The 26,500-nt window shown below is 44.1% G+C and overlaps 1 protein-coding gene and 1 pseudogene across 7 annotated transcripts; both read right to left on the reverse strand.

Moving 5' to 3' along the window:
• Nucleotides 1-2,039: 2,039 nt before the first annotated feature.
• LOC120686463 (keratin, type I cytoskeletal 9-like) lies at nt 2,040-6,248 on the reverse strand. Of its 7 annotated transcripts, XR_005680196.1 has the most exons (5): nt 6,060-6,233; nt 2,914-3,058; nt 2,765-2,840; nt 2,427-2,613; nt 2,071-2,323 (listed from the first exon to the last, which is right to left on the reverse strand). XR_005680196.1 is itself a non-coding variant. In XM_039968681.1 (4 exons), exons 1-4 carry the CDS (start codon nt 6,188-6,190, stop codon nt 2,246-2,248), a joined length of 711 nt encoding a protein of 236 aa, XP_039824615.1. In that variant the 5' UTR covers nt 6,191-6,248; the 3' UTR covers nt 2,040-2,245. The 7 variants fall into 7 exon arrangements, 4 of the variants coding, with proteins under 4 accessions (XP_039824615.1, XP_039824616.1, XP_039824613.1 ...); XM_039968681.1 differs by having other exon boundaries at nt 2,040-2,344; nt 2,427-2,840; nt 2,914-2,980; nt 6,060-6,248; XM_039968682.1 differs by having other exon boundaries at nt 2,040-2,344; nt 2,427-2,840; nt 2,914-3,045; nt 6,060-6,244.
• Nucleotides 6,249-11,326: 5,078 nt separating this feature from the next.
• LOC120685014 lies at nt 11,327-14,563 on the reverse strand (annotated as a pseudogene).
• Between the last annotated feature and the right edge of the window lie 11,937 nt (nt 14,564-26,500).

Here is a 26,500-nt window from a genome sequence, read left to right on the forward strand (position 1 = left end):
CTTGTATATTTATAAATATTTGTAAACGTGATGTTATGTTATTTGTATATTTGTAAATATATTATTATAGATAAATAACTTAATTATATGTTTGCCTTTGACTTTTAGTTATTTTCATATATTATTTTGACATGAACACGATGAATGGACGTATATTAGTGTAGAGCTCGGGTACGCGTAGCAGTTCTGAAAGAATAAACAATAATAAATGAAATAAATAAAATCGGATTTGAGATAAATGAGAAAAATACTTTGGTACCGGTTGGTCTTTCCAACCGGTATCAAAGGAAGCCTTAGGCACTGGTTAAAATACCCGGTGTCCTAGACCGACGCCTTTAGTCTTGGTTTCGGAGTACCGGTTCGAAATCCGGTGTCTAAGGCTCTATCCAACCGGTGCCCACGACTCTTTTTCTAGTAGTGTTTATTGGCACTGTTTGGGACGGCGTCACATCACATAGCAGCTCTGTTAGGATCGGGTGCTCTGGCCTAAGAGGGAGAGGGGGTGAATTAGGCACTAATAAAAACTTAGACCTATGGCTCCAACTAGTTTGTACAAAACTTAAACTAAAACATGCTATCTAGATGCGCAACTAGGTTGTTCTAGTGTGAAACCCCTATCCCAAAAGAGTTTAGCAACCTATAGCCTTTCCTATTAAGAAACTATTCTATGAAAGTAAAGGCACACAAATGCTAGTATGAAATGCGGAAGCTTAATGAGCGGGATAGGAGATAGCTAACTCTTGACGCGGGTGTTTATCCCGTGGTTCGGTTAGCCACAAAGGCACACCTACATCCACGTTGTTGTAGCACTCACTAAGAGTATTGCTACTCGGCCACCAAGTCTCTTCCGTGAACACAATCACGGTCACCTTGGCCCCGGGTTACACTAAGGAGCTTCTCCACAAAGGATGGGGGTCTCCACGTCCCCCGCACAAAATATCGTCGCCGCTCCACACCAAGTCGGAGGGTCGATGACGTTGCCGGCGAGCTTCAAAGCTCCAAGGTGCCGGCGCACCAAGCTCTTGTTTTGGTTCACTAGAGAACCACAGCACAAAGGCTCAAGGTCTTGCAATCACACTCACTAAGAGCTAATCTAGCACTCACACTTTACAATGCTAGTGCTAAAGGCTAAGGATATGATCAATGGGCTCTTGTATGGCTTGGAGATGATCTTGGGTGTGTTTGTGACTTCTAGCAACTCCAGCAAGCTCCAAATGGCCGGAGTGAGGCGTATATATGCCACCAAGTCTTGGAGCCGTTGCTCCAACGGTCAGCAGAAAATCTGCGTATCATCGGATGAACCGATACCTCTGGCAGGGGTAGCGTCGGTTCATCCGGACACTCTAAGACCCGAAGTAGTCGTTGAACTCCTGACAGCTGACACAGTGATCATCGGTTGAACCGATGCTTGCCCGTCGGTTAAACCGGTCACTCATAGCACTCAACTAGCTGTTGGCCTTCTTCTTTTCTGCTGACGTCATTACACCGGTGCTTTGCTCCGATGCATCACTAGTTCATCCGGTGCTGAAGGATCTTCTCCTGGTCGCTTGACATCGTCTCTGGAACATAGTATGCCCAAAGCACCGATGCCTTTTGTGATCCCGTCGGTTCAACCGGTGTCTCACAAAAACCAGGGCGTCGGATCTTCCGACAAGCATCGGATGCACCGATGCTTAGGCATCGGTTCAACCGGTTCTACTGATTTCTTCACGGTCCCTTCAATGCTTAGCGGAAGGGGTGGCCCTTCGGGCCTTGCTACGCCTATTTTCTCTTTGTCATCACTTGAATCTAAAAGTCTGAGAATGGTCATCTTAACAATCATATTAGTCCAAGTGTTGTGTTGTCTATATCAATCACCAAAATATTATATTGAAATATGACATGAGAGACCATTTTCACTGCAAGCTCTCGACATGAGCGTGTGTCGGCAGAAGCTCCGATTCCAGCGCTTCTCCACCCCTCGCTTTTTACCCGCGTCTGCACAGTCGCGCGGCTGGAAAATGCGTGTCTGCCACAGTCCATTCCGCGGGAATCTCACGGGTGCCTCAAATGCAGGCAAGAATAAGTATATGTCCATTTCTTCATACACACTCATGCTATGCATTTTTTTTAATAAAAAAGAGGGACGAGGGTGTTCAAAATCCATAGTTTCTGAATATTTTAATCTAGCAGCTATCACACTAGAACTTTAGTGATTGAAATTATTCGATAAATTAAACTTGTCATAACACTTAACTAATTGTTATTACTCCACCGGCACACTTCTCCACCACCCGCTTGCAGACGACGACGTCGACGAGGTCATGGGATACTCCCTGCGACCCTGCCCATATACAGTGGCCAGCTGGTGGCACTCAGACCTCTGCTGCTTGCTGAGGTAGACACTGAATTACATGAAACTAGTTAAAGGTAAGTGCATGTGCCACCTGCTTTAGCGGCGTCGTGTTGGTGTCGACGGTTTTGCTTTCACGGTCATTCACGTGCTTGCGGTAGGACGTCATCTCCTGGATGTGCTGCTGGTATCGGGTCTTCAGCTTGCCCAAGTCGTGCGGGTTCCCACCAAATCCTAAACCGTACGCGTAGGGACCAAAAGCTCCATAGCCATTGTCGTATCTGAAATCGCCATAACCCCCACCATAATACGACGAATAGCAACTCTCCATGCTGCCAGCTGTGCCGCGGCGCCCACCATAAGCCCCAGAATATTCGGATTGTTTGCCACCATAACCCCCACCATTTTTAGCGAATGTACCATAACCCCCACCATAATATTCGGATTTTTTGTTAGTGGCAAAGCCGGGCGCCGTGCTGCCAGTTGTGGTGGCCCCCGAATCTTGAACCTAAAAAACAATGGTACATTAGACCACAATTAGATAAAAATAGTGAAGATATATAGCTGGAAATTAGACATACATTAGCTTGTTCACCCTGATGGCCTCGCATTTGTTCTTTGCTCCACCCATGTCCATAGCCTCCACAGCTGATTGTGTCGGAAGGGTAGTCAGTAGTGCTAACAGTCGTCATCAATGCAGGCCAGGGGCACCTCTGTGGACGAGGTCTGATAAGATCCGATGTTACCATAAGATAGAATTCGTTAGGATTGATTGATTGATTATTGTAATACTCTTTTTAGATTTCATGTCTATCTCTAGGATAGCTTGAGATCCAATCTACCATATACTATATAAACAGCCCACAAGACCTAATATATTCATCCTCAAGCCCAGCATCTCTCCTAAGCTGCCACCTCAATGGTTCCGCATTGCGCTACCCCTAAGAGATTTACCTCCATTATCTACATCAGGGTTGTGCACCGCTAGATTAGTGCGTGTTGTGTCCACTGCTAGAAAACGGCTCATTCGTCCGCGGCAGTTAGTACCGGGCGCACTTTGGTCCGGTACTAACGTCCCATTTAGTACCGGACCTAGGCTACAGTGGTCCCTGGAGCCTTTTAGTATCGGGCCTAGGCTACAGTGCCCACTAGCCAGCACTAAAATACACCACTAACGCCACGAAGTAACCATTTACTACCGGCTGGTCACTCCAGCCGGTACTAAATAACACCCAGAACATTTAATACCGGGCAGAGGCTTCACCCGGTACAAAAAATATCCTATTAGTACCGGGCGGAGCCTCCAACTGGTACTAACAGACAACGCCAAAAAAATCTCGCAGACGAGCGGGTCTTTATCTCTTCATCCCTTCTCCTTTTCCCCTTATCTTCTCCCTTCTCTTCTCTCTCGAGTCCTTCTCCCTTCTCTCCTCTCTAGCTCTCTCGAGCAAGCGGGCGCCGGCAGCCCGTCGGGCGGTGCCCTTGGCGCGCGGCGCCCCTGGCCGGCCGAGGCAACGCGTGCGGGCAGGCGCCGCTCGGCCACGGCGGCCGAGACGCTCGCGGGCTCAGCCCCTGTGGTGGAGATCCGCGCGGGCATGGCCTGGCAGCGGAGGCAGAAGCCTCGGCGGCCCGCGCGGCCAGGATGTGGCGACGAAGACGCGCTCGGGCATGGCCAGCTGCGGCGGTGGAGACGCACGGCGGAGACGGAAGGCCCACGCGGGACGCCGGCCGGCCTCCTCTCTCTTCCTTCTTCCGCCTCCTCCGCGCCGGCGTGGTCTCCTTGGGACGCAGGGGGGCGCAGATGCCGCCGGCCAGCAAGGGCTCGACACCGCCGGCTACCGATGGCGCACGGGTGGCACGAGGGGGCTTTCCCAGGCGGCCGCCGGCGCGCGGGGGTGCGGGGATTGTTTTTCATGTAAAATTTTTTATTATGGTTCATGTATTCTTGTAAAATTCATAACTAATTCATGAGAAATTTGTAAGTAGTTCATGTGATTGTGAATTTTTTGTGATTCTTGTGATTGTGAATGGAGTGGTGGTCGGTGCCGTGTGGAAAAGAAAAAATGAAAAGAAACTGAGAAAAGAAAAGGAAAGAAAAAGCTACACATTACGACCGACGAGCAGTAATACCGACCGGTACTAAATATTTTATTTAGTACCGGTCGCTCCGACCGGTACTAAATGCTGGTGTATTTAGTACCGACGCGCCGGTACCGGGCGGGAGACCGGTACTAACACAGGGTTCCAGCCCGGTACTAGTGTCGAATTTTCTAGCAGTGGTCGTTGATCCATAGATGGGCCACCGCTTAGTGTTTTTCTAGGTCACCTTCAGATCTAATTTTTCTTAATTTTTCTTCAGATCATAGATTGATCTGTGTCGCCCTGCCCATCTACCATCGCCATCACGTCGGGTGATCGTCGGCGGGTCATCATCCACAAACATGACACACGTCGGCTACCTCTGGAGTCAATGCCTGTTATGGGGCCGTCGCGAGTACCACCATCTGTCCAAGTGGTGGTTTCACTCATGCTGCTAACTAGTCCTCATCGCACACTTGCTCATCCCCTCAGACCTCTAGGCCATCCCAGCCACCCCACTAAGGCCACCGCCACTGCCAGTTGACATCTTTGGCTGACTATCAAAAAAAAAAAAGACATCTTTGGCTGGATCAAACTTATTGTGCTCTTGTGTGTGCTTTGTGTTGAAGTTATAGACGTACACCACCTCTCCACGGCTATGGCCATAATGCATCAATCCCGATTACCTTGGCAACAATAGGGCTTTCAACCACTTGAGAAACTCGTCAGCTTCTGTTCCAAACTTAGTGTCCGCTTTGTTTACGCTATGACTATGGAGTATGTTAGAGTATATGAGATCCAATAGGATCCGGCTGTTATGATAGGCTCAAATTATATAGTTAAGGTTGATTTGTTGTAATCCTCTCATTAGTTTTATCTCTATCTCTATCTCCTGGACGGCCAACGTGCCTTAATACGATCATCCAATATTCGTAGTATTAATAATCTTCTCACACAGGTCCACACTGGTATGGCCGGATCTCGGCATATGGAAGCCAATCGACCAAGGCATATATTGAACTAAAAAAAGGAATATATTGAAAATTTTGGAGTACATGTTTCATGATAAAACTTTAATAGCCAAATTAAACATAACACACACATTATTGGTTCATCAACAGTTCAGGCTTTTATCCAATGGGCAAAAGAGATTAACAATAATTTTAGTAAAACAATGAGTACTTCTTTTCTTTATCTTCAGAAACACGAATTTCATCTTCCACTGTTACCTACTGTTCAATCTCCAAATGAGTAAACATTTGTTTCAAATATAGCACATGGGCTTGTAATAAATACTGGGATTAAATTGCGTGTAGTATAGTTAATACCAACTTACATGCTGAATTTCATGGAATGCATTAGCTCTAGGTAAATCCGAGTGCATAGCATCAAGCACGTTAAATGAGTCCACATAGAACAGTAGAGTTAAAAAGAGGAGAGAGAAGGAGGATGAATCTTCAAAGAGATACAGCTTGAGCTTAAGATCTAAAACCAGAAAACCACGTACATGCATTATGCCCATTAGTAAAACAGACAGAACACATCCAACAATTAACAAACTTTGGGTTCTGAAGCTAATAATGAATCTTTTTTTTTGGGTTCTGAAGCTACCACACTAAAATACTACTACACGGTGGGTTTGTTGTACCTGCTGGGGGCCGATGAACGAATGATATACTCCGAAGCCAAGTGTCCTATGCCTCCAGATTGGGTTTGTTGTACTGGGATGAATGAACGATGCTCTGAAACCCGGGGTCCTATATATATGCCTTTACTCATCTCTACCTGGGTGGTGCCGTGGTGGTATGCTTTGCCCACTCATTGCTTTGTGCCGGTACAACGCACCCTTGTATGTGTCTGTCTTTATCGGCGCCTCGGTGCGTGTTAGCATTTGTGCTCGACATTCGGTGCAGGTAATGAATCTGTGCTCTTTTGTTTTTGTTTATAACTAATATACTTAGTGGCTCAAGCATCTTGAATTGTGTTCCCCAACTAGACAGGGAAGTGCAACATGTCTCATATGTTTTTATGCTTAGGCATCTGATACGTACTTATGCTCCACCAACTAAATGACAAAGAAATATTCTGTTCGCGTGGAATAATATTTAGTGGACTCTCTGCTTCCAAGCCCCCAATATGCAATGATTCCGCACATTTAGGGTATGTTTGGATCAATAGAATAGTGAACAAAGCAACCGAGCACTACTACAGAAATGGTCTTTGATCTTTGGCATTTGTCCCAACTGCCGTTGGGTCCGGGACCAATGAAGGCTTTAGACCTTGGTCCAACGGCTAGCTGTGTAGCCCGGGGGGGCGGGTAGGGACATTTAGTCCTGGTTGGAGCCACTAACCAGGACCACCAACCAGGACCAAATGCCTCAGGCCCCTTTAGCCCCTTCTTCCTCCCCCTGTCTAAGCCATTCCTCCATTGTTCTTCCTTTTCTTGGCTCGGGTGATGGGAGTTCATGCCCATTTTCTCCACGATTTGTGAAGGCTTTTGATTCCCCCATCCATCCAATGGTTCTAAAGGTTAGAAACTTCATCCTCTCATCTTCCATTGTTAGTGTAGCTTATTTCATGGTTTAGAAATAGAGAAATTTGAGGTTATTTAGATTGGGAAAAAGTTGGAGTTTTTGCAATTTACACACTATTTGAGCTCAAATTTACTTAAGGTTTGGATATGTAGATGTGATTTACTTGTATTAGTTGATCAAAATTAGTATATAGAGTAGAATGTTATTTTTTAGAATGGGAGTATATATATAGAGGGAGGAACACTATTTAGAAAAAAAATGTAGATACTAAAATGAGTATATACAATGGGAGTATGAAAAAATATAGATATGAAAATGGGTATATAGAAAAATAGATATTAGTTGATGAAAATGAGAGTGTGTGTGTGTGTGTGTGTATATATATATATATGGAGGGATTATTATTGGTTAATGAGAAATTAATATTTAATCCGTAGAAATGGCCTTGCAACATGATGCATTGGAGCGCTGTGCATCTGCTCGGGCGTCGGTCAATAGATCTCGTGAGTAGTTTGTATTAGCATGTATCTTATTCGGTATTTTGGACCTTTTAATTAATCATGATGTGTAATGGATAATTTAGAACTTTTAATTAATCATGGTGTGTGATGGATATTTGGACCTTTTAATTTTTGTCCTCTTAATTTATTATTCATATTGTGTGATGGATATTTCGGACCTTTTAATTATTCATGTTATTGTAATTATGAGAATTTATTCAAAATTGTAATTGTTTATATTTATAAAACATATTCCATGTCGATCACTATGACATTTGACCGCAGACTAGCTTGATAGTTCAAAATTGGCGGGAATCCAGATTTTAAAAATAGCAGGAAACAAATTCAAAATGGTGAAATTTTTGGCGTGCTGGATCTTTCCACCCGCACTTGGAAATAGCATTTCCAGGGCAGGCCATGGGCTCACCCGCCCCTGGAAATGGATTTCCAAGGGTGGGTGAGGGCATGACCCGCCCCTGGAAATGAGTTTTCAGGGGCAGGCGTATTACCCGTCCCTACAAACCGCATTTTTAGCTACGAGAAGCAGGAGCGGGTACTGCACCCACCCCTACAAATGCAATTTTACCTGCCCCTAAAAACTATTTCTGTAGTAGTGATGGTTGATTCTGTGCATTTTTTGGATGTGGTCATTAGTCGGTCGATTGGTTTGGGGGGGACTGAAGTCCGAATCGAACTAATCGAAACCGAATCTCTTGGTTTTTAAAATTTTCAGAAACCGATCCATTTCTAGTTTCAGGAAAAGTGGGAGAATCACGAAATTTATTATAAACTCACTCAAAAAAAACTATGCTTTGTGTGTATAGTTTGTATAGAGAATAGCTCACTGCTCATAGACATCATAGGTTGGAACTACCATAAATAATGAGTAAAACACCGTTACAACACTGGCACGCTTCTCCACTCACTGTGCTCCTTGCCCTCACCCTGGTTCTCGCCGTCACGCCACCGCGGACGCCATGGTACGCACGCTGCCCATGTACAACCGCGGGGGGGGGGGGGGGGGGGGGGGGGTGGCTGCTACCTGGTTCAGGGGCGTCGTGTTGGTGTCGATGGTTTTACTTTCATCGTCCACGAACATCCGCCGGTAGTCGTCGATCATCCGCGTGACGCATTAATTCACACACAACAATTTCATTGCGGAAGGACGTCGCGGCAGGTCGCATGCACTCGGGGCAGGTCGTGCATGCCTGGAGGGCCTGGTTGCGCAACGCACTCCGTCCCGTCACGCCACGGCGATGCGGGTACCGGTACGCCTGCTCATAGGCTTTCATCTGCTTGACGAGGTCCTCGTCAAAGTTACGGAAGCCTCCAAAGAAACCATCACAATCGAGACAACGGTGTATTCGTGATATGGGGAGCACGTTCCGTATTTCGACCTTGAATGGGTTTGGGAGTCAGTGTCACTGCCTGAAGCCAACTCTGCCGGGGGGGGAGTCAGTCTGGTAGAAAGTGTCGACATAGTTACCAAGACTGTAAACTAGGTAATAAAACCGGAGGAGTGTCATGGTGATAACACTCCCATCACATCCCATGAAATTTTCTCTCCTCTCTCTTCTTAATAACTCTGTCATGTCAGTAAATTTAATGCTCATGATACTCCTATAACACTCCCATTAAAATCGGCATTATAGGCGCATCGGTGCGGTTCGACATCTGTGCTCGTCAATCTTTGCGGCTAATGAATCTGTGCTCTCTTTTATTACCATTAGCATGTAGTGGCCAAACATCCTAATCGTGGAGTTGTGTTCTACTCCCTCCGGAACCTTTTGTAAGGCATATTTTCGTTTTCTATTTTGGCCGACATGTAAAGTGTTGATGTAGATGCCGATGCATTTTAATGGCAGTCATTCAAGTCGCACGGAAGCCAAAACATTTTGCATACGCCTTGGTAATTAAAGCTCAGTTGCATGGGTCTAACTATTGGCTCCATTGTTGATCTTCTAGCTTTGTGAGGCCAAAACTCACTGCATGCATGCATGCAAATTGATGATGGCTCTACACGCCAATTGATAAAATGATGCTGGAATTAATTATTCTTGGTGTGCGGAATACAAAAGGGTCCCGAGGTAGTACCCATCTAGACCGGGACAAGAAACATGTCTCCAGTTTCTATATACTAGTGGAGATGTACGTGTCTGTGACACGTGTTTTCAAAAAAAATTGATAAACCAGAATTATATATTTGTAAAATATGTTGTAAATAATAAAACTATTAGAACGAAGAGATGATAAAAAATAACTTTTAACTTATCAAAAAAAAGTCCTGGAAATAGATAGAAATAATTTATTAATATGCTAACAATCTATCATGAACTAATTGAACTCGCATAAGCATTGAAATTTTGCCCATAATGAAATTAAGACAGATATACATAGATTATAAATACATATATCTATCGTACAAATCTTACAAATATAATAATATAGTAATTCCTCTAACTAATGCATAAGAGGGATTTTACATCCATCTGACTAAATGCAATAGCTTTTCGATTCTGCTATCCTTATTCTTCTGCGTACCATTGACAAGCTTCAACCATAAATGCCGTAGGAACAATAAATAGACTAAGAAGGGGCATAAATAAGAACAAATATCTCAAAGCTTGTATATCTGTACGTAATGTAAAGTAAAACAGAGAAACTTACCTCACGACTCCAAGATCTCCTGATAAATAATATTCTTGGTTCACTTTCCAGTAGGATCAATGTTCATATTTCTTTTCGTGAGAACCCATACAGTATCAAGCGAAACATACAGCTGGCCATAAAAAATGCTCTAGAAGACCAACATTAGATATGATTGCGCTACATACAGCTGGCCACAAAATATGTAAGAGCATCTCCAGCAGTTTGGCAAATCGAGTTGCCATCTTTGATTTTTGGCAAAAATATTAAAAATACTCCTCCAACAGTTTGGCAAAAGACTTACAATTTTTGGCAACTTGGGAAAAACCAACCTCCCGCGCGTAAATATACGCGCGCGGCGCGCGGTTGGCATCGTGGTTTCTAGTCAGGTGGGAGGGCGAAAAAAAATAAATAAAAAAGAAGGGTTCCTGATTTAAGTTTTCAAGAGGTGGAAGGACATAAATATAATTTTGTTTCTCTCTCAGAGTTCCTGATGTAAGTTAGATCTGGATTTGGCAAGTGAATTATGCTAAACTGTTGGAGATAAGCTCTTTTTTTACTTGGCATATCTTTTTAGAAGTTGGCAAAACACAAGATATGCCAAGTAAAATATGGCAAACTCTTGGAGATACTCTAAGTTTAGATAAGAGTTATCATATCGAAACCCATCCTATCTCAGGAAACACATCTATATCTGAAGTTATTATGCTTACATACCATTCAAGGTGATCGGAATATATTGAGCACGCGCCACAATGCAAAAAAGCAGAACAGACCAAGTATTACCACTCGGGCACAAAAATTCAAAGCAAGCAACTAAAGCGAATTCATTTTGGCAAGAAACATGTTACACAGATAATATCGAGTTGAAGCCCATGTTATTAGATAGTTCAGAGCAGTCAATTTAGCAAAATAAAATGCAGGGTATGCAGTCTGGATAAACTGCTCCAAACATACCCTCATATCAATGTTTCGAAGTTGCCTGTTGCAGTCTGGATAGATTTGAGGGACAACTGTTGCACTGCAGGGTATGCAGTGTTATGGATGCCACATTTTTGGAAAATGGGATCTGCAGAGACCAATTTAAAACAAGAAATGATTTTACCTATCAAATATTTAAGCACTGGATACACTGAAACAGTGGAATATTTGCCCTACTTTCTGCTTATTAGCCTCCCACTGAAATTAAAATGGGACGATTCTATTTCCATGGTTTCCATGTCCTATTGCCAGTGTTTTTTTTTTGCATTCGATCATGTAACTGCTGGTAGTTGTACATCTACATCTAAGAGGCTATACATGGCATGCAAGTTCTATTTCATGAAGAACCCGATCACTTTCCTAACTGGACAGTTGCAGGAACCTTACTACATAACAGGGTAAAGCCAAAATTCTATAGCTGGTTCATTTGTTGCTTGATTCATTACCTCAATGTTATATGCCAATTTCAGAGGCGATGCTTCCATGTACAATAAATGTTTGTAAACATCTATCAAGCAAAAACAAGTTATTCGATAAATTTCACAAGAATGATAACCAGCTCCCTACAATGTATTCGTTTGTAACCATAGTAAGCAATGCATAGGAGTCTATAATTCCAGAACACGTACAAATAAAATGCCATGTTCTCTTTCAACCAATTTTCTCTCACAAACTTAAATAACACTAATCGAATTTCTTACTTTTTAAAAGAAAAAAGATTGCTGAGCATAGTGTAGCAAACAACCCACCATACTTCTTTTTGATACATACCTCAAATATGGTTGTTTATGAGATACTTTTCACCCCTATCCCTCACAATGCATCAGTTTGTTGCATAGCTAGATCAAGAACTATGATCAGACAACTGAGGCAACATCACATCCTTGGCCCCTCGAACCGTTCTTGTATCTGAAAAAGGGACGTCACCAGGTAGAAGTCTGAATAGAAGACAAAAAAAACTTGGAATCAATAAGATGCGATTTCAACGAATAAGGAGAAATTCTACCATGAGTTAGACACAGAAACAAGTGTAAGCACCAACCCATCAGCTCATAGCATGGAATTGTATTAAAAAAACCAAGGGCAAGATGACATAAAGCTTGTAGCTCCATTTTTTGCTTCATTAGTATCAGGTTGCAACAAAATTTCTGAGTCATTTTTTGACACAATACAGTAACTGGCGGTTTGTTTTACCATCCTTGATAACTGACAATAACCAAATTTACTATAAGAAAACACACACCAAAGCATCAGTGAAAACTGTAAGCAGCAAAGTTCATGAAACTTACAGAGAGCATCTAAATCCTCCTGATCATCATCCGGAGAAAGCAAATTCTGCAGGTCATAATAACAATATTTAGAAAAGATGAAGATCCTAATTGAAGTCTTACACTGTCAAAGAGTTAGGCAAGGTAGCAATGAGCTTGGTGAATTACCTTCAAATTCTCATAGCAAGTTTCAAGGTCATCATTTACCAAAAGATGATCAAAGAGACCTGGTGAATTGGACTGATCAAGCTCAGCCTGAGCATTTCTGAGTCGTTTCTGGATCTTCTCCTCTGTTTCTGTTTGCCTGTATAACCAATTGAGCAGAGAATAAATCAAGCATGTCATATAGTTCTTTCATTAAGAATTAAATAATCCATCACATGAGCTTAGCCAAACACTGAATTTCATAAACTACAAATATACCCTGCCCGAAGGCGCTTCTCTAGTTCCTCGAATGATGGAGGGCATACAAAGATGAATATCGCTGCAAGAGAAGAAGCCCTCACAGATCCAGCTCCTTGGACATCAATGTCGAGAATACACCTCTTCCATGAGAAAGCAAGGGAAAGATGAAGCAGTTCACCTTTCAGAAACTTGTATGAAAAGATTGTAGTAGTCTTACGTTCCCCTCATCAGTAACAGATTCAACTGCTTCAATACTTGTGCCATAAACATTTCCATGAACATGAGCAAACTCAAGAATTTTTCCCTCATTTATATCTTTCTCTATTTTGCTCCTTTCTGTAAAGTGGTAGTGAACCCCATCTATTTCCTTCTCCCTTGGAGACCTTGTAGTGTGGCTAACAGAGAATCCAAACTTTGATGGGTAGTCTTTCATCAACTTTGCAATCAACGTCCCTTTACCAACACCAGAAGGCCCACTAATCACAACTGGTTTTTGGCCCACACCAATTACTCCCTTGCTCCAAGAGACAACTTCTGTGCCCTTGATTTTCCACTGCTGCTTAACGAAGGAGGTGTCAATCTGAAATAAACGAAATAGAAGAATGCAACTAAGTTAGGTTGGTTCTGGATATATAATGAAAAGACTGCACAAGAAAGTATAATTATAGCTTGTAGGAAAGAAGATAGGAATTAAAAATATTAAGCCCCTTTTGCTAGCATCTGGTGTATTCTAAATCTGATAAGAAAAACAATATTTGAACTTGATTAAACATAGTATATCAATTTGTAGTACATACCTCAAGGAACCAGATGGACTCATTCAAGGGAACACCTTTCTTGATAATCAGTGTCTTCGCATCATTTACATGAATAGCAGACTGTGACTTGGTCAGAGTAGGCTGTGTCCCAAGTACTGTAGGCACAACCCTGCGGCCCTGCCATAAGATCAATAACGGGATTGAATAGCTACAAAAAAATTAAAGTGCAAGGGGAGCACACAAAATGAAATGGTGACGTGCAATACCAAGTCTGAGTTAGTTTGTCCAGAATTTTAACGACAATAGATGAACAGAACCAGGACCCAAAGCCAAAGGACGCACCTTGCCGCCGCCGCCGACGACCCAGGGGCGCGGACGCGGCGACCAGCCTGGGCGCGGAAGAAGCCGACACGGCCGTCGACGCAACCCCCACCTGCGCACCACCAAATCAAGAACCTGTCAACCGGGTGGAGCCACGGAAGAAAGCACCCTTCAAGGGCCACGGAGGGGAATGGAGGAACCCTTACCCTGAAGGGAGGCGAGGAGGAGGTGGACAGTGATGGGCCCGGCGCCCACGGCACAGCTACCGCCGCAGCCTGCATCGTTGGAGAGGAGATCAACGCCGCTGCTAGGGTCCGGTCCACCGCGCGGGAGAACGCAGCATGCGTGCTGCTCCAGATGGCCCACCTCGACGGCGCCACCACGGCTGCCGCCGGCCGCACGGGAGGCGTCCTGCTGCTGGTTTCACCCCCTCGAGGCCGGCGGCGCGAGGAGGAAGAAGGATGCCGCCACCACGCTCTGTGGCGGGGCGCGCGAGAACCGGCAGCACGCCGTCGAGGCCGGTGGCGCGAGGGGGAGAAGAGTGCCGCGAGGAGGGAGGCGGCGCCTGGGGGAGGCACGGAGGGGAAGCGATGGGCGAGATCGCGAGATGCGGCGCGGCGGCGTGGATGGAAGGAGATGCACTGCGGGCGTGATTGGCGGGCGGGATCGGAGGTGGGTACAGGCGGGCGGGTAGGACGGGCCGTGGTGAAAAAAAACTGTGGGGTTTGGGCACAAACATTTTTCTTGATGATGTTTTGTGGTTTAGTCAAGCACCCAATCTTTCCATGTAGATCTTAAATAGTTGTTTTGTGAGGGGTGGGTGGATTAGAGTTGGTGAGAATTGTATTTAATTCTTTAATCCTTTATAATATAGATATAGACATTTGATACCTACACTGCACTAACTATATATAAATGATAAAGCAAATATTCTATTCGCGCGCAACATTTTGTGGCATTTTTTTTTACCAATACTCTCTCAGTCCCGGAAAGACTTTTCGTTTAGAAATTTTCAGACATGTTACTAGTATTAGAAAATGACCATGTTATCCCTAATAAACTATAGCAGTTGTGATTGAAGAACACGCTGTTTATTTGGTTCCCTAGATTCTCAATAAATACAAATGCATTGGAACCAGAAAAGTAACATCTACTTAAACATTTGATTGGCTTCACGTCTTTCCCAATGTAATTCTTTTTTTATTTGATATTGCTTTAATTAGATGGACTTTACTGCAATCTAGATGAACATTTTTTGTGGGATAAAATTTGTAGGCTAAACGAACAGTCTTCCCGGGACGGAGGGAGTAAGCTACTAGTGTGCAATCCAATGATGCCGCACGTTGAAGTATTTAACGCACTACCAGCAGTAATGTATGTTGGTCGGCCGGTGCTGGGCCTCAGCCCTCAGCCGATTGCCTAATGCTAGAGCCATTGGTGCCCCCGCCCAAGCTTGTCTAGGCTTAGGCCATGTTCGGTTACATGGGATTTATTCTGGACTGGGAATATAATAGGTATAATAGGAGTTATTTCGGAATGGAAATAACACTAGGCCAGAAACAATTTGTGGTGGCACAGCCCTTTTACCGTGCTGGCGGGCCTAATTGGAACCCGCTAGCACAAAACCATCAGGGCCCACTTGGCTAGCGCCCGCCAGCACAGAGGGTATCTGTGCTGGCGGGCCTCTTAAACGCCCGCCAGAAAAGATTGGCACCTTTGTGCTGGCGGGCACTTTTGTGCCCCGCCAGCATACAGCCTCACTAAAATGTCGCGCACTGCTTCTTCTCCAGACAACCCTCTCTTTAGACTATGCCCGAGAGGAGCTCGAGTACAGCTCCAAAATCACCAAATACAAGGAGGAAGATTTTGTTCTTGAATTTCTTAGAAGAGGTGACTCTAAAATGTAAGTTTGTGCCATATCTAGCTTCTTATTCAAGTTTAATCCATCTTTTAGAGCTTAAATTGTGTTTTCTTTGGAGGAGGGCATCCATGGTGTTCTTCCTTATTCTAGAGGCAATTGGGCTAGAAGTTTGTTTCCATCCTTTTCTTGAATGATTAGGTAGACATGATTGAACCATTGCTTACAAGTTTTAATATGTTTTTCCTCAATTATGGGCTTGGAAATCATCTAGATCTAGATCTAGGTCTAGGAAAAATAGGAGAGAAAGGGTATGAGCTGGGTTTTTGTAATAATAGTTTGCTTTTTTATCTAGTATTATCTATAACTAGAAGCTTGTCTTTTAATCTTAATAAATTTTAGATAGTATTTTTCTACTTTAAATGTTATCAAAATAAATTAGTTGAGTTTTATTTAATATTACATTTATTACCATAGGATTTAGAACTAAAAGCTTCAAGAGTCAATTGATCTAGCACTAAGAGCTTGATTTTCATTGTTAATAAGATTTAGAAAATTTTACATACTATAATATAATTGTTGTCAAAATAAATTATATTAGCGATTAATTGAGTTGTGTTTAATTTTACATTTATTGTCATAGAGAGCTTCAAGATGGATAGGGCATGGATGTACGGCATAAAGAGACATTCAGATTTTTTCATGTTGAGAGTATCAAAGTTTGTTGAGGCCGCGAAAGAGCATGCTCATAGTAAGAGGACAAAGCAAAATCGTTGTCCGTGCTTTAACTACAAGAACAATATAGTATGAGAGAACACTGATGTAATAAAGACACATTTGATCTAATGCGGTTTTATGGTTGATTACAAGGTTTGGATACACCATGGTGAGGCACAATTAACTGCCAACACATGTGTCAACAATGTCAATGATGAAATGCATGATGCTGATGAAGACGATGATGAGGCTCCTGGTGATCATGGTATGATGCATGATGGTTATCTTGAAAAGGGTAATGGTGACCACGCAGGTGTCAATGATTATTTGCGTGCTCAAGAAGAAGAGGAACATGATATCGATATGGAGGAAATGTTGCGCCATATTGAACCGGAAGTGTTGCTAGGTAGTGCTAAAGGGTTAGAGCACTTCGAGACATTGAAGAAGGCCGCAAAGGGTCGTATGTATGATGGTTGTGGGAAGGAGTATACAGTCTTGCATTTTGTGCTTCATCATCTAATCCTTAAGGCTAAGTTCTGCTGGTCAGATAATAGTTTCAATGATCAGCTTATTCTTCTTGGTCAATTGCTTCCAAAGCCAAACTTTGTTCCCAAAAACACATATGAAGCGAAGAAGCTTATCAATCCTCTGAAAATGCATGTGTAAAGAATGCATGCACTGCATATTATACCGTGGTGACTATGCGGCATTGACTAAATGCCCAAATTGTGAAGCTAGTCGTTACAAAAGTAATGCCAATTTTAGTGAGGATGGTGTCGGATCCACTATCGGGAAGAGGAAGAGGGCATACAAAAAGTGCAATTTGTGAAGCAGAGGATGATACTTGTATCGGTACTGAAACGGGTCAACGCAAAATTCCTGCCTTGGTTATGTGGTACCTACCAGTGATTGACCGCCTGAAGCGTTTGTTCTCAAATTCGAACACTGCTAAACTGATGATGTGGCATGACGATCGGCCCTTAAAGAATGATGGAAAGCTTCGACACCCATCTGATGCTCGCCAGTCGAAGACTTTCGATGCCAATCATGAACTCTTTGGAGAAGAAAAAAGGAATTTACGGTTCGCATTGAGCACTGACGGGCTGAATCCATTTGGTGAAAGAAGCAGCACGCACGACACATGGGCAGTGCTACTGATCATATTCAACCTTCCACCGTGGCTATGTCACAAGCGGAAGTACCTTCTGCTAACCATTCTCATACAAGGGCCGAAGCAACCAGGCATTGACATAGATGTTTTTCTTGACCCGTTGCTTGAAGATATGCAGATATTATGGAACGAGGGGGTTAGGATGTGGGATGAGTACCGTCAAGAGCACTTCACACTAAGGGCAATTATTTTTGTTACCATCAATGATTATCCTGCCTTATTTGCCCTACTTGGACAAATAAAAGGAAAGGCGGCATGTGTTGTTTGTGTGGATAAAACAGCATCTGTGTATCTTACGGGATCCATGAAGACAGTGTACATGCGCCACCGCCGCTTCTTAATGAGTATGCACAAATACCGAAAGATGAAGGAAAAATTTGATGGCACCAATGAGAAAGATGAGGCTCCTCAACCGGTTACAGGACAAGAAGTGTGTGAAATGTGCCAGAAAGTCATATTCAAGCCTGGAAAGAAGTGAGCCCCTGGTGCCAAAAAGAAAAAGAAAAAGAGGGATAAGCAGGATGAGACTACAGAAGTCGTCGACGACGTGCCATTCAACAAGATGTCTATCTTCTTTAAGTATTTGCCATACTGGAAGGAGTTGGCTGTACGCCATGCCATTGATGGTATGCATCCACAGAAGAATGTGTTTGACAGCACCGCCAGTTTTTTGGGGATATCAGGGAAGGTAAAGGATGGATTGAAATCATGCAAGGATATGGTTGCCCTCGGCATCAGAAAAGATCTCCACCCCGTACCACATCCTAATGGAAAACAATACCTTCCCCTGGCTAGCTACAACTGTAACGAACATGGCACCATTTATGCCATTTCGAGTGATTTTGGTGATCGAATGACAACACAACACTTGGACTAACATGATTGTTAAGATGATCATTCTCAGGCTTTTAGGTTCAAGTGATGACAAAGAGAAAGAGAAGATAGGCGTAGCAAGGCCTGAAGGGCCGCCAAACGCCGCCCCTATGGGGGTTCGGTGCATTGGGCGTCCTATGTTCCAGAGACAATGTCAAGGCCCAGGAGAAGTTTCTTCAGCACCGGTTCAACCGACGGAGCATCGGAGTATACCATCGGTGCAATGACGTCAGCGCCCAGGAAAAGATCCTTAAGCACCGGATGAACCGGTGATGCATCGGAACAAAGCATCGGTTCAACCGGTGGTCACTGCGTCAGCTGTCAGGACTTCAACGGCTACTTCGGTTTATGAGTGACCGGAAGAACCGACGCTACCCCTGCCAGAGGCATCGGTTCTTCCGGTGATACGCAGATTTTCAGCTGACCGTTGGAGCAACGGCTACAAGACATGGTGGCCTATATATACGCCTCACCCCGGCCATTTGAAGCTTGCTGGAGTTGCTGGACATCCCACACACACCCAAGAACATATCCAAGCCATACAAAAGCATAAAGATCATATCCTTAGCCCTTAGCACACTTTGAGAGTGTTGTGTAAAGGATTAGCTCTTAGTGAGTGAGTTTGCAAGGCTTAGAGCCTTTGTGTTGTGGTTCATTAGCGAACCAAAACAAGAGCTTGGTGCGCCGGCACCTTGGAGCGTGAAGCTCACCGGCAACGTCATCGACCCTCCGACTTGGTGTGGAGCGGCGACGACATCTTTGTGCGGGGGACGTGGAGACCCCCATCCTTTGTGGAGAAGCTCCTTAGTGGAACCTGGGGCCAAGGTGACCGTGATTGTGTTCACGGAAGAGACTTGGTGGCCGAGTAGCTATACTCTTAGTGAGTGCTACAACAACGTGGATGTAGGTGTGCCTTTGTGGCTAACCGAACCACGGGATAAACACCCGCGTCAAGAGTTTGCTATCTCCTATCCCGCTCTTTAAGCTTTCGCATTTCATACTAGCAATTTGTGTGCCTTTACTTTCATAGAATAGTTTCTTGATAGGAAAGGCTATAGGTTGCTAAACTCTTTTGGGATAGGGTATTCACACTAGAACAACCTAGTTACACATCTAGATAGCAGGTTTTAGTTTACGTTTTGTGCAAACTAGGTGGAGCCATAGGTCAAAGTTTTTATTAGTGCCTAATTCACCCCCTCCCCCTCTTAGGCTAGAGCACCCGATCACTTTCAACAACCTAACACAAGATGAGTGAACCGCTGTGTGCAAGTGCTTGCGCAGGTTGAAAGTGCCGACTGGTTTCTCATCAAACATCAGGTCACTAGTGTCGATGAAAGACCTCACAATTACTGGCTATAACTCCCATGATTGTCATGTGATGATCAAAGTTTTTCTTGCTATTGCGATCCGGGCTATCAAACTAGTATTCGTCAAGATGGTTATCACATGGATGTGTTAGTTCATCAATACGATTTCTAAGAAAGTGATCGATTGCGTAGAACTGGTTAGACTCCAGCTATTTGTGGCCGAAACTCAGGCCCAACTTGAGATGTGCTTCCCTCCATCCTTTTTTGATATCATGGAGCATCTCATGATCCACATGGCCAACCAGATAACTAAACTAGGACCTATGTACTTCCATTAGATGTGGACATATGAACGGTTCATGTCAACTATATATGAGAAACAGTGCATTCCCAGAGGGTTTGATGATGGAGAGCTACCATACAGAAGAGAGTATTGATTGCTGCATAGATTACATAAAAGATAGGAGAGCTGTTGGTTTGCCGGTATCTCGACATGAGGGGAGGTTGTCCGGAAGAGGAACCATTGGAAAGAAAAGATTTGTCGATAGTGACAACAAACAGTTGGAGAAAGCTCATTCCAGTATTCTACAACAACTCACATTAGTGGAGCCCCACATCCAACAACACTTAAATGAGATTGAGTCAGAAAGTAATGGTCGTTCGCAGGATTGGATCATCAAAGAGCACAAGCGTCATTTCTCATCATGGTTTAGGGACTATGAACACCAATTTTAAGGAGATTCCACAAATGAAGTAACATTAACAAGGTTGGCTTCTGGACCATCAAGCAATGTCACATCATGGCAAGCATATGAAATAAATGGGTACACATTTTATACCATTGAAAAGGACAACAAGAGCGTGGCGTACCAAAATAGTGATGTTCGCATAGAGGCTATTGACACATCCGGGCAAACTGTAACTTACTACGGTTTCATAGAGGAAATATGAGAACTTGACTATGGAGTGAATATTCGGATCCCCGTCTTTCGGTGCCAATGGGTCAAACACCCGTAAGGCGTTGCAGTGGACAACTATGGGTTGACACTTGTGGATCTAGCCAACGTCAGTTATAAAGATCACCCTTGGTTGCTCGCCGATCGTGTCGCACAGGTATTCTATATATCCGACCCGCAAATGCAAAGAAAGACATTGCTATCTCTGGGAAACAAAGGATTCTTAGAGTTGATGGTGTAGAGGACGTTGAGGAATACAATCAGTATGAAGAATTGGAAGTTTTCAAAGAGCTAGTAAAAAGGATTAAGAAGGTAGAAGGAAGCATAGATAAATCCGAGAATCCCCGGGCGCGCAAAGACTGTGAAGGAAGATTTGTTAAAGGATAAATTGTGTGTGATGTGTGAATCTTGTGTACTATTATTAATTATCTTGTAAGACTATTACTTAATTGTGTTTGATGTGTTAAGACTAAATTATATTTATGTTTAATTTGTTTAATTAATTGTGTGTGATTTGTAAAAATAAGCCAATGGTGTTAAAAGATAATTTGTAAGGCTTTTCTTTTGCAACCAACAAATATGCTCAAAATATCTTTGGATTTTTAAAACAAAATTGTTCTAGCGGGCCACTTAATAAAGCCGCCAAGAGAGATCTGTGCTGGCGGGCCTCTTTAGCCACACTCCAGCAGAGATCTATGCTGGCGGTTGGCTTAAGTCACCCGCCAATAAAGATCTCTGCTGGCGGGTGGCTAAAGTGGCCCGCCAGCATAGATCCTCCACTGGCATATAACTCTGGGCGCCCCGAATTTTTTTTTGAAGTCCTGGCGCGAATCCAAAATGACGCCATCAGCCTGCCAAAATTTCCCGCCACCTCGAGTGCTGCCGCCGCCGTTGCCGGACCTCGCCCCAACGCCGAGCGCCGCCGCCCTACGACCCCGAGCACCGCCGCCGCCCTAGGGCTCCGACCGCGAGCGCCGCCAGCGACCTATGCCCCCGGGACCCGAGCGCCGCCGCCGCCCTAGGCCGACCGCGAGTGACGCCTCCGTTATGCCCCCGGCCCCGAGCGCCGCGCACTCCGCTCCTCCTCCGGCCCCGAGCCCCCGACTGGAGGAGAGAGGAAGAAGAACAAAGGAAAGCAGGTTTACCAGATCTGTTTGAAGGAATTTCTGAACGTGCTAAGTATTGGTGCCTAGCTCGACAACCAAGGTACAGAGAGGGCAAGGTTGTATTCAAGAACCCGACCACTGCGGAAATTTATGAAAGATTGGCGCAGATCGTTGATGCGGAAAAACAAGGTCTTTTCCATCCTGACAGGGAGAAAGATCAAGTAACTGCTGCGATTGGCACCGTAGAGCACTCTGGACGTGTTCGAGGGGTTTCATCATCATTGCCCTAGAAACAAGCATTTCCCAATGACCCCGGCTATAGGAAGCGTGACCGTTACAAGAAAGACCTTGAAGAAAAGATGAGAGCAATCGCAAAAGAAGAATTTTCTCAATTATTGGCCAGCCAGCAGGGGTCCTTAGTGTAACACCCCGGGTGTCTGCACAGTATTTAATTAGGTGTCTGCACAGTAATTGTGTAGGTTTGCTATGCATCATGTGCTTGAATTACTTAAAAAGGATCTTTTTGTAATTATGAAAGGTTATATGTGTAATTATGATTTTATGCAAGGTCCTTTATATAGTTATTTATGATTATAGCTTTTGTGGAGGGTGTTTTTGTAAAATTTCAGTGCATTTAATGCTTGGTAACCAATTTTGCTTGTAAGTCTACTTTTGAAGTGAATTTGCGTTGAAAAAGACAAATTTCCTAGAATTCAAATTCCTTTCTCTGTTTTTAATTTTACCTCTTGAATCTTTGGTCAAATAAATTTTTGCACAACATCAAAGTTGTAGATCTTGAAAAGTTGAACAACTTTCATGTTGGGCACTTTTCCATTTGAGCTTTGGTTTGAAAGTTATCGCTGGTTTACAGTTTAGTCCCTGGAACTTTTGGAAATTGCAAAATTGCCCTTATCCCCTTCTTCCCCCTCCCTGCTCTGCTTCTCGCCACCGACAGCGCCGCCGCCGACGCCTTCCCGGCTTTCCCGGCCATTACTTCGCCGTGCGCTGGCACCCACGCGTCGCGGACGACCTCCTCCCCCTCCTGTTGCCTCGCGCGGGAGCCTCCCCAGCCGAGCCACGCGCCCCGCCGCTTCCAGAGCCACCCCGACGGCCGCCACCGCGACGCCGCCGTGGACAGCCCTGGATAGCGCCCGCCGCGCCCTTCTAGCGAGCGCCCGAGCCCTACAAGAATCCCAGGAGTCGATTTCACTCGCTCCTTTGCTCTATTCTCGCTCCCACACCGCAGAACACCGCCGCCGCCCCGCTAGAACGCCGGCGAGCTCACCCCGCCGCGGAGCCGCCACTGTTGGCCCGCTCCACCCCTACAGCCCCCACCATTAGCCGCGCCTCGTCCTAGCGTAGCTCCCAGGCCACTTCCCCTCGCCCAAACCTCACCGGAGCTACCCCGCCGCCGTGCTCCGAGCCCGCAAGCCGCCGCTCGCCGTCGACACCCCATCTCCGACCACCCTAGCCTCGATTCCAAGCACCCAGAGGTGCGCCTTGAACCCGTGAAGCTCCCACACCCCTCCACCCTCGCCGCCGGGGAGCCCCTCGCCGGGAAACCGCCGGTCAAACCCGCGCTCCCCCTCTGACCCGACCCGAGGACCTCGGTTTTGAATTTGAAAAACCCCAGGGGGTTATCTGCGTAGTCAGTGACTCATAGGAATAGTGCCTTAGGGACTGCTTTGTAATATTTTTCAGTGAACTTTGAAATTCTAGATCAATTCGTAGAAAATTCGTAAAATAGAAAATCTTGATGTTTTGGAATCCTCTTGAAGAGCTCTATGCAGTAGAACCATAATATGTTAGGCTTTAGTTGCAAGTTTTTTCTGTAGACTTTGATTTGTGTTACTAGGTATATAAATACTAGTTCTTTAATCTTTTTCTTATGTGATGTGTGAAAGCTGATATTGCTCTGAAATTTTGGTGGTAGTTTATTCTTGTTACAATAGCTTTGCTATAAAAATTTCATGATCAGTTCTATTGTGTAGCTATTTCTTTGATTTAATCTTTGTTTAGTACACTTTATTTATGATAAATAGTTTCTGTTCTTGTTAAATCCTGAAAATATTCCTGAGTGTTAACCTGGAATATCTTAACTTGTCCAGGAAGTTTGAGCATCAGTTAATGTCTAGATCAGGAGCTAAAAATAAATCTTGCTAATCTGTTGTCTGTTTTGTTTATTTTCTCATAATTATTTCTGTGTAGATAAAATCATGAAAAATTCGCAGTAACTATATCATCCCTGTGTAGGTCTGTTGTTAATTTTTGAGCCTCTGCTTTTCTACATTTTGACTTGTATAATTCAAGATTGTGCTAGGTGTTGTCTGATTGATTGAATTTTTGTGATTACTTGGCTACATGTCTTGGCATGATTTTTGCAGGGTAGCTTAGTCTGTTCATGTTCTGTTTAGGGTAATTTTTGGTAAATTTATTGCTATTTGTGATCTGAGTTGTTTATTTAATTAGCAAACCTTGAGTTAAATGCTATAGGAATCAACCACCACTCATTTTATGAAGTTAGTTTACTTCTTTTGTGTTGTTGATCATGATGCCTTGTGTAGTTAAATTTGTTATTTAACTACTCTATAATCGATTGCTCATGTTTGTTTATAATGTTGTTCTTGCATTACATATAGACACGACTGCCTTATCGGACGGGACGTACGAGCTGATCCCGGAATCTGACGGAGGTGATCTCGAAGCTCAAGTAAACACTGCTGAACTAACTGAAGCCCCGGACCAAAGTTCGGAAGAGCCTAGCGCTGAAATAGTTAGCAACTATCGAGAAGGCAAGCCCCGGACATAACCTATATTTCAAATTAATATCATTTATTGTATTACTTACTTGTGCATTTACAGTTCTTAGGATTTGAATTGAAACCCTAGATGCATGATCCTAGGAACCTATGTACTAAACCCTAGACCTGAGTTCAACTACCTGCTAAGCTTATAGGACCGGTAAAAGTCAAGTGATTGCCTGTCACTCGCGAGCTTTGTAGGAATTGCCTGTTTACTTTCTGTATTCAATATAAGGACGACGGACGGGGTTTTGATCGATATCATAACTTCATGTGAGACCTCGTCTGTGTTGATGAACTTGCTAAGGTCGCAGTGTGTGGTAGTGCTGGTTAAGTTTTTGAAAGTACTAGTCACATGCCGTAAATATGGTACGCGGCAATCCTAGTAGCCGATTGGACCAGGGAGTGGATATACCTTTCACTCTCTCAGTAGGGATAGGTTTTATTATTATGTTGCGCAACACTACGACTTCAAGGGACAAGGTTTGGCCTTGGAGCCCTGTAGTCGGGGAGAGTGACCCTATCCACAAGCCGGAAAGAAAGGTCAACGGTTGTTTGGGAATGACCCGACGGTGTTCCAGACGTGTGTGCTAGGTTATCCTTGCAAGGTTGAATTTCGATTCAGAATCGTCCGCCTCTCACGATGAAACGAGACTGCTTGATCTCTTTGCCACACAGAGTAAGAAGAGCAACAATACTTTAATCAATCTTGATGTTTGCTTAGATTTCTACCATGATTGGACATTAGTTGCTTACATAGAATGGTTAATCGACTAGAATCTTGAAAGCTAAAACTTGAAAGTAAGGACATACTCTTTATTGTTTTTTAGCAAAAGAAAACCAGAGCCTCACAAAGCCTTGCATAGTCTAGCTAAGGTGGGCTGCTTATACCCGTTGACGGTTAAGTCTTGCTGAGTATTAGAATACTCAGCCTTACTGTTGAAACTCTTTTTCAGGTATGAGTTTTGAGGATCAGATCGCTAGCCTGACCTATCCTTGCTCATTGCCTCCTGGCTGGTCCGTAGAGTGGGATACGTCTGCGACCGGCAATGACTGTGATGAGTGATACCATGCTTGGGCTAGCTTGGTATACTTTTGCGACATGTTGTAGTCGTCGTGTTTCATCTTCCGCTGCTTAGACTCTGAATTTATAATTATGGCTTGTATAACTGTTTTTCTTAAGTTGTTTTTGTAATAACGATTTGAACCAGTTTGTAATCTTTATTATGCCTGTGTTGTAAAATTGTGGTTGTAATATCTCTGAACTCGCCTTCGTGCGGGGTATGCTTGTTCGATCCGAGAATCGGTGGTTGTATCGGGACGTTACCCGACAGACCAAAAATTGTTCCGTTTGAAGTGCGTTTAAGCTAATGTTGCCTTTATGGTGATGGCCTGCGCACTTGAGCCGGGATAATTTAGGCGGTTCTGCCACAGCTGGTATCAGAGCTGCAAGCATACACCAGAGGTGTTGGAACCTTAAAAACTGGTTTTCTTATAAAATTGAAAGAACAAGGTATTTCGGAAAACTACGTTGGATTCGTTAAGAGTTGTGCTTAGAACGTAAAGTCCTAGGGAATTTATGGGAATTACTAGGTGGTTATTTCTATATGGTTTATGTTATCTGACTTCCAGCACTTTATATTTTGTCAAACCATGCTCACAAGCAACTCTTAATTCTTGTAACGACGCACCTACGTGAGGTAAGATGGTAAGGATCCTTAGTCAGCTGAGGGAGTCTGACCTTCCCGTCGGTGATGCGAGCCGAACGCTGCCCTCAAGCAGTGGCTTACTTGAGGTGCTTCCAATATACCGACTATTAGTTGACTATATTGGAAGTAAAGTGTGCTCAGTCAGCTGAGGGAGTCTGACCTTCCCGTCGGCGATGCG

This window comes from Panicum virgatum, chromosome 8N (genome assembly GCF_016808335.1).
Source record: "Panicum virgatum strain AP13 chromosome 8N, P.virgatum_v5, whole genome shotgun sequence".
In the NCBI taxonomy this organism is placed as follows: Eukaryota; Viridiplantae; Streptophyta; class Magnoliopsida; order Poales; family Poaceae; genus Panicum; species Panicum virgatum.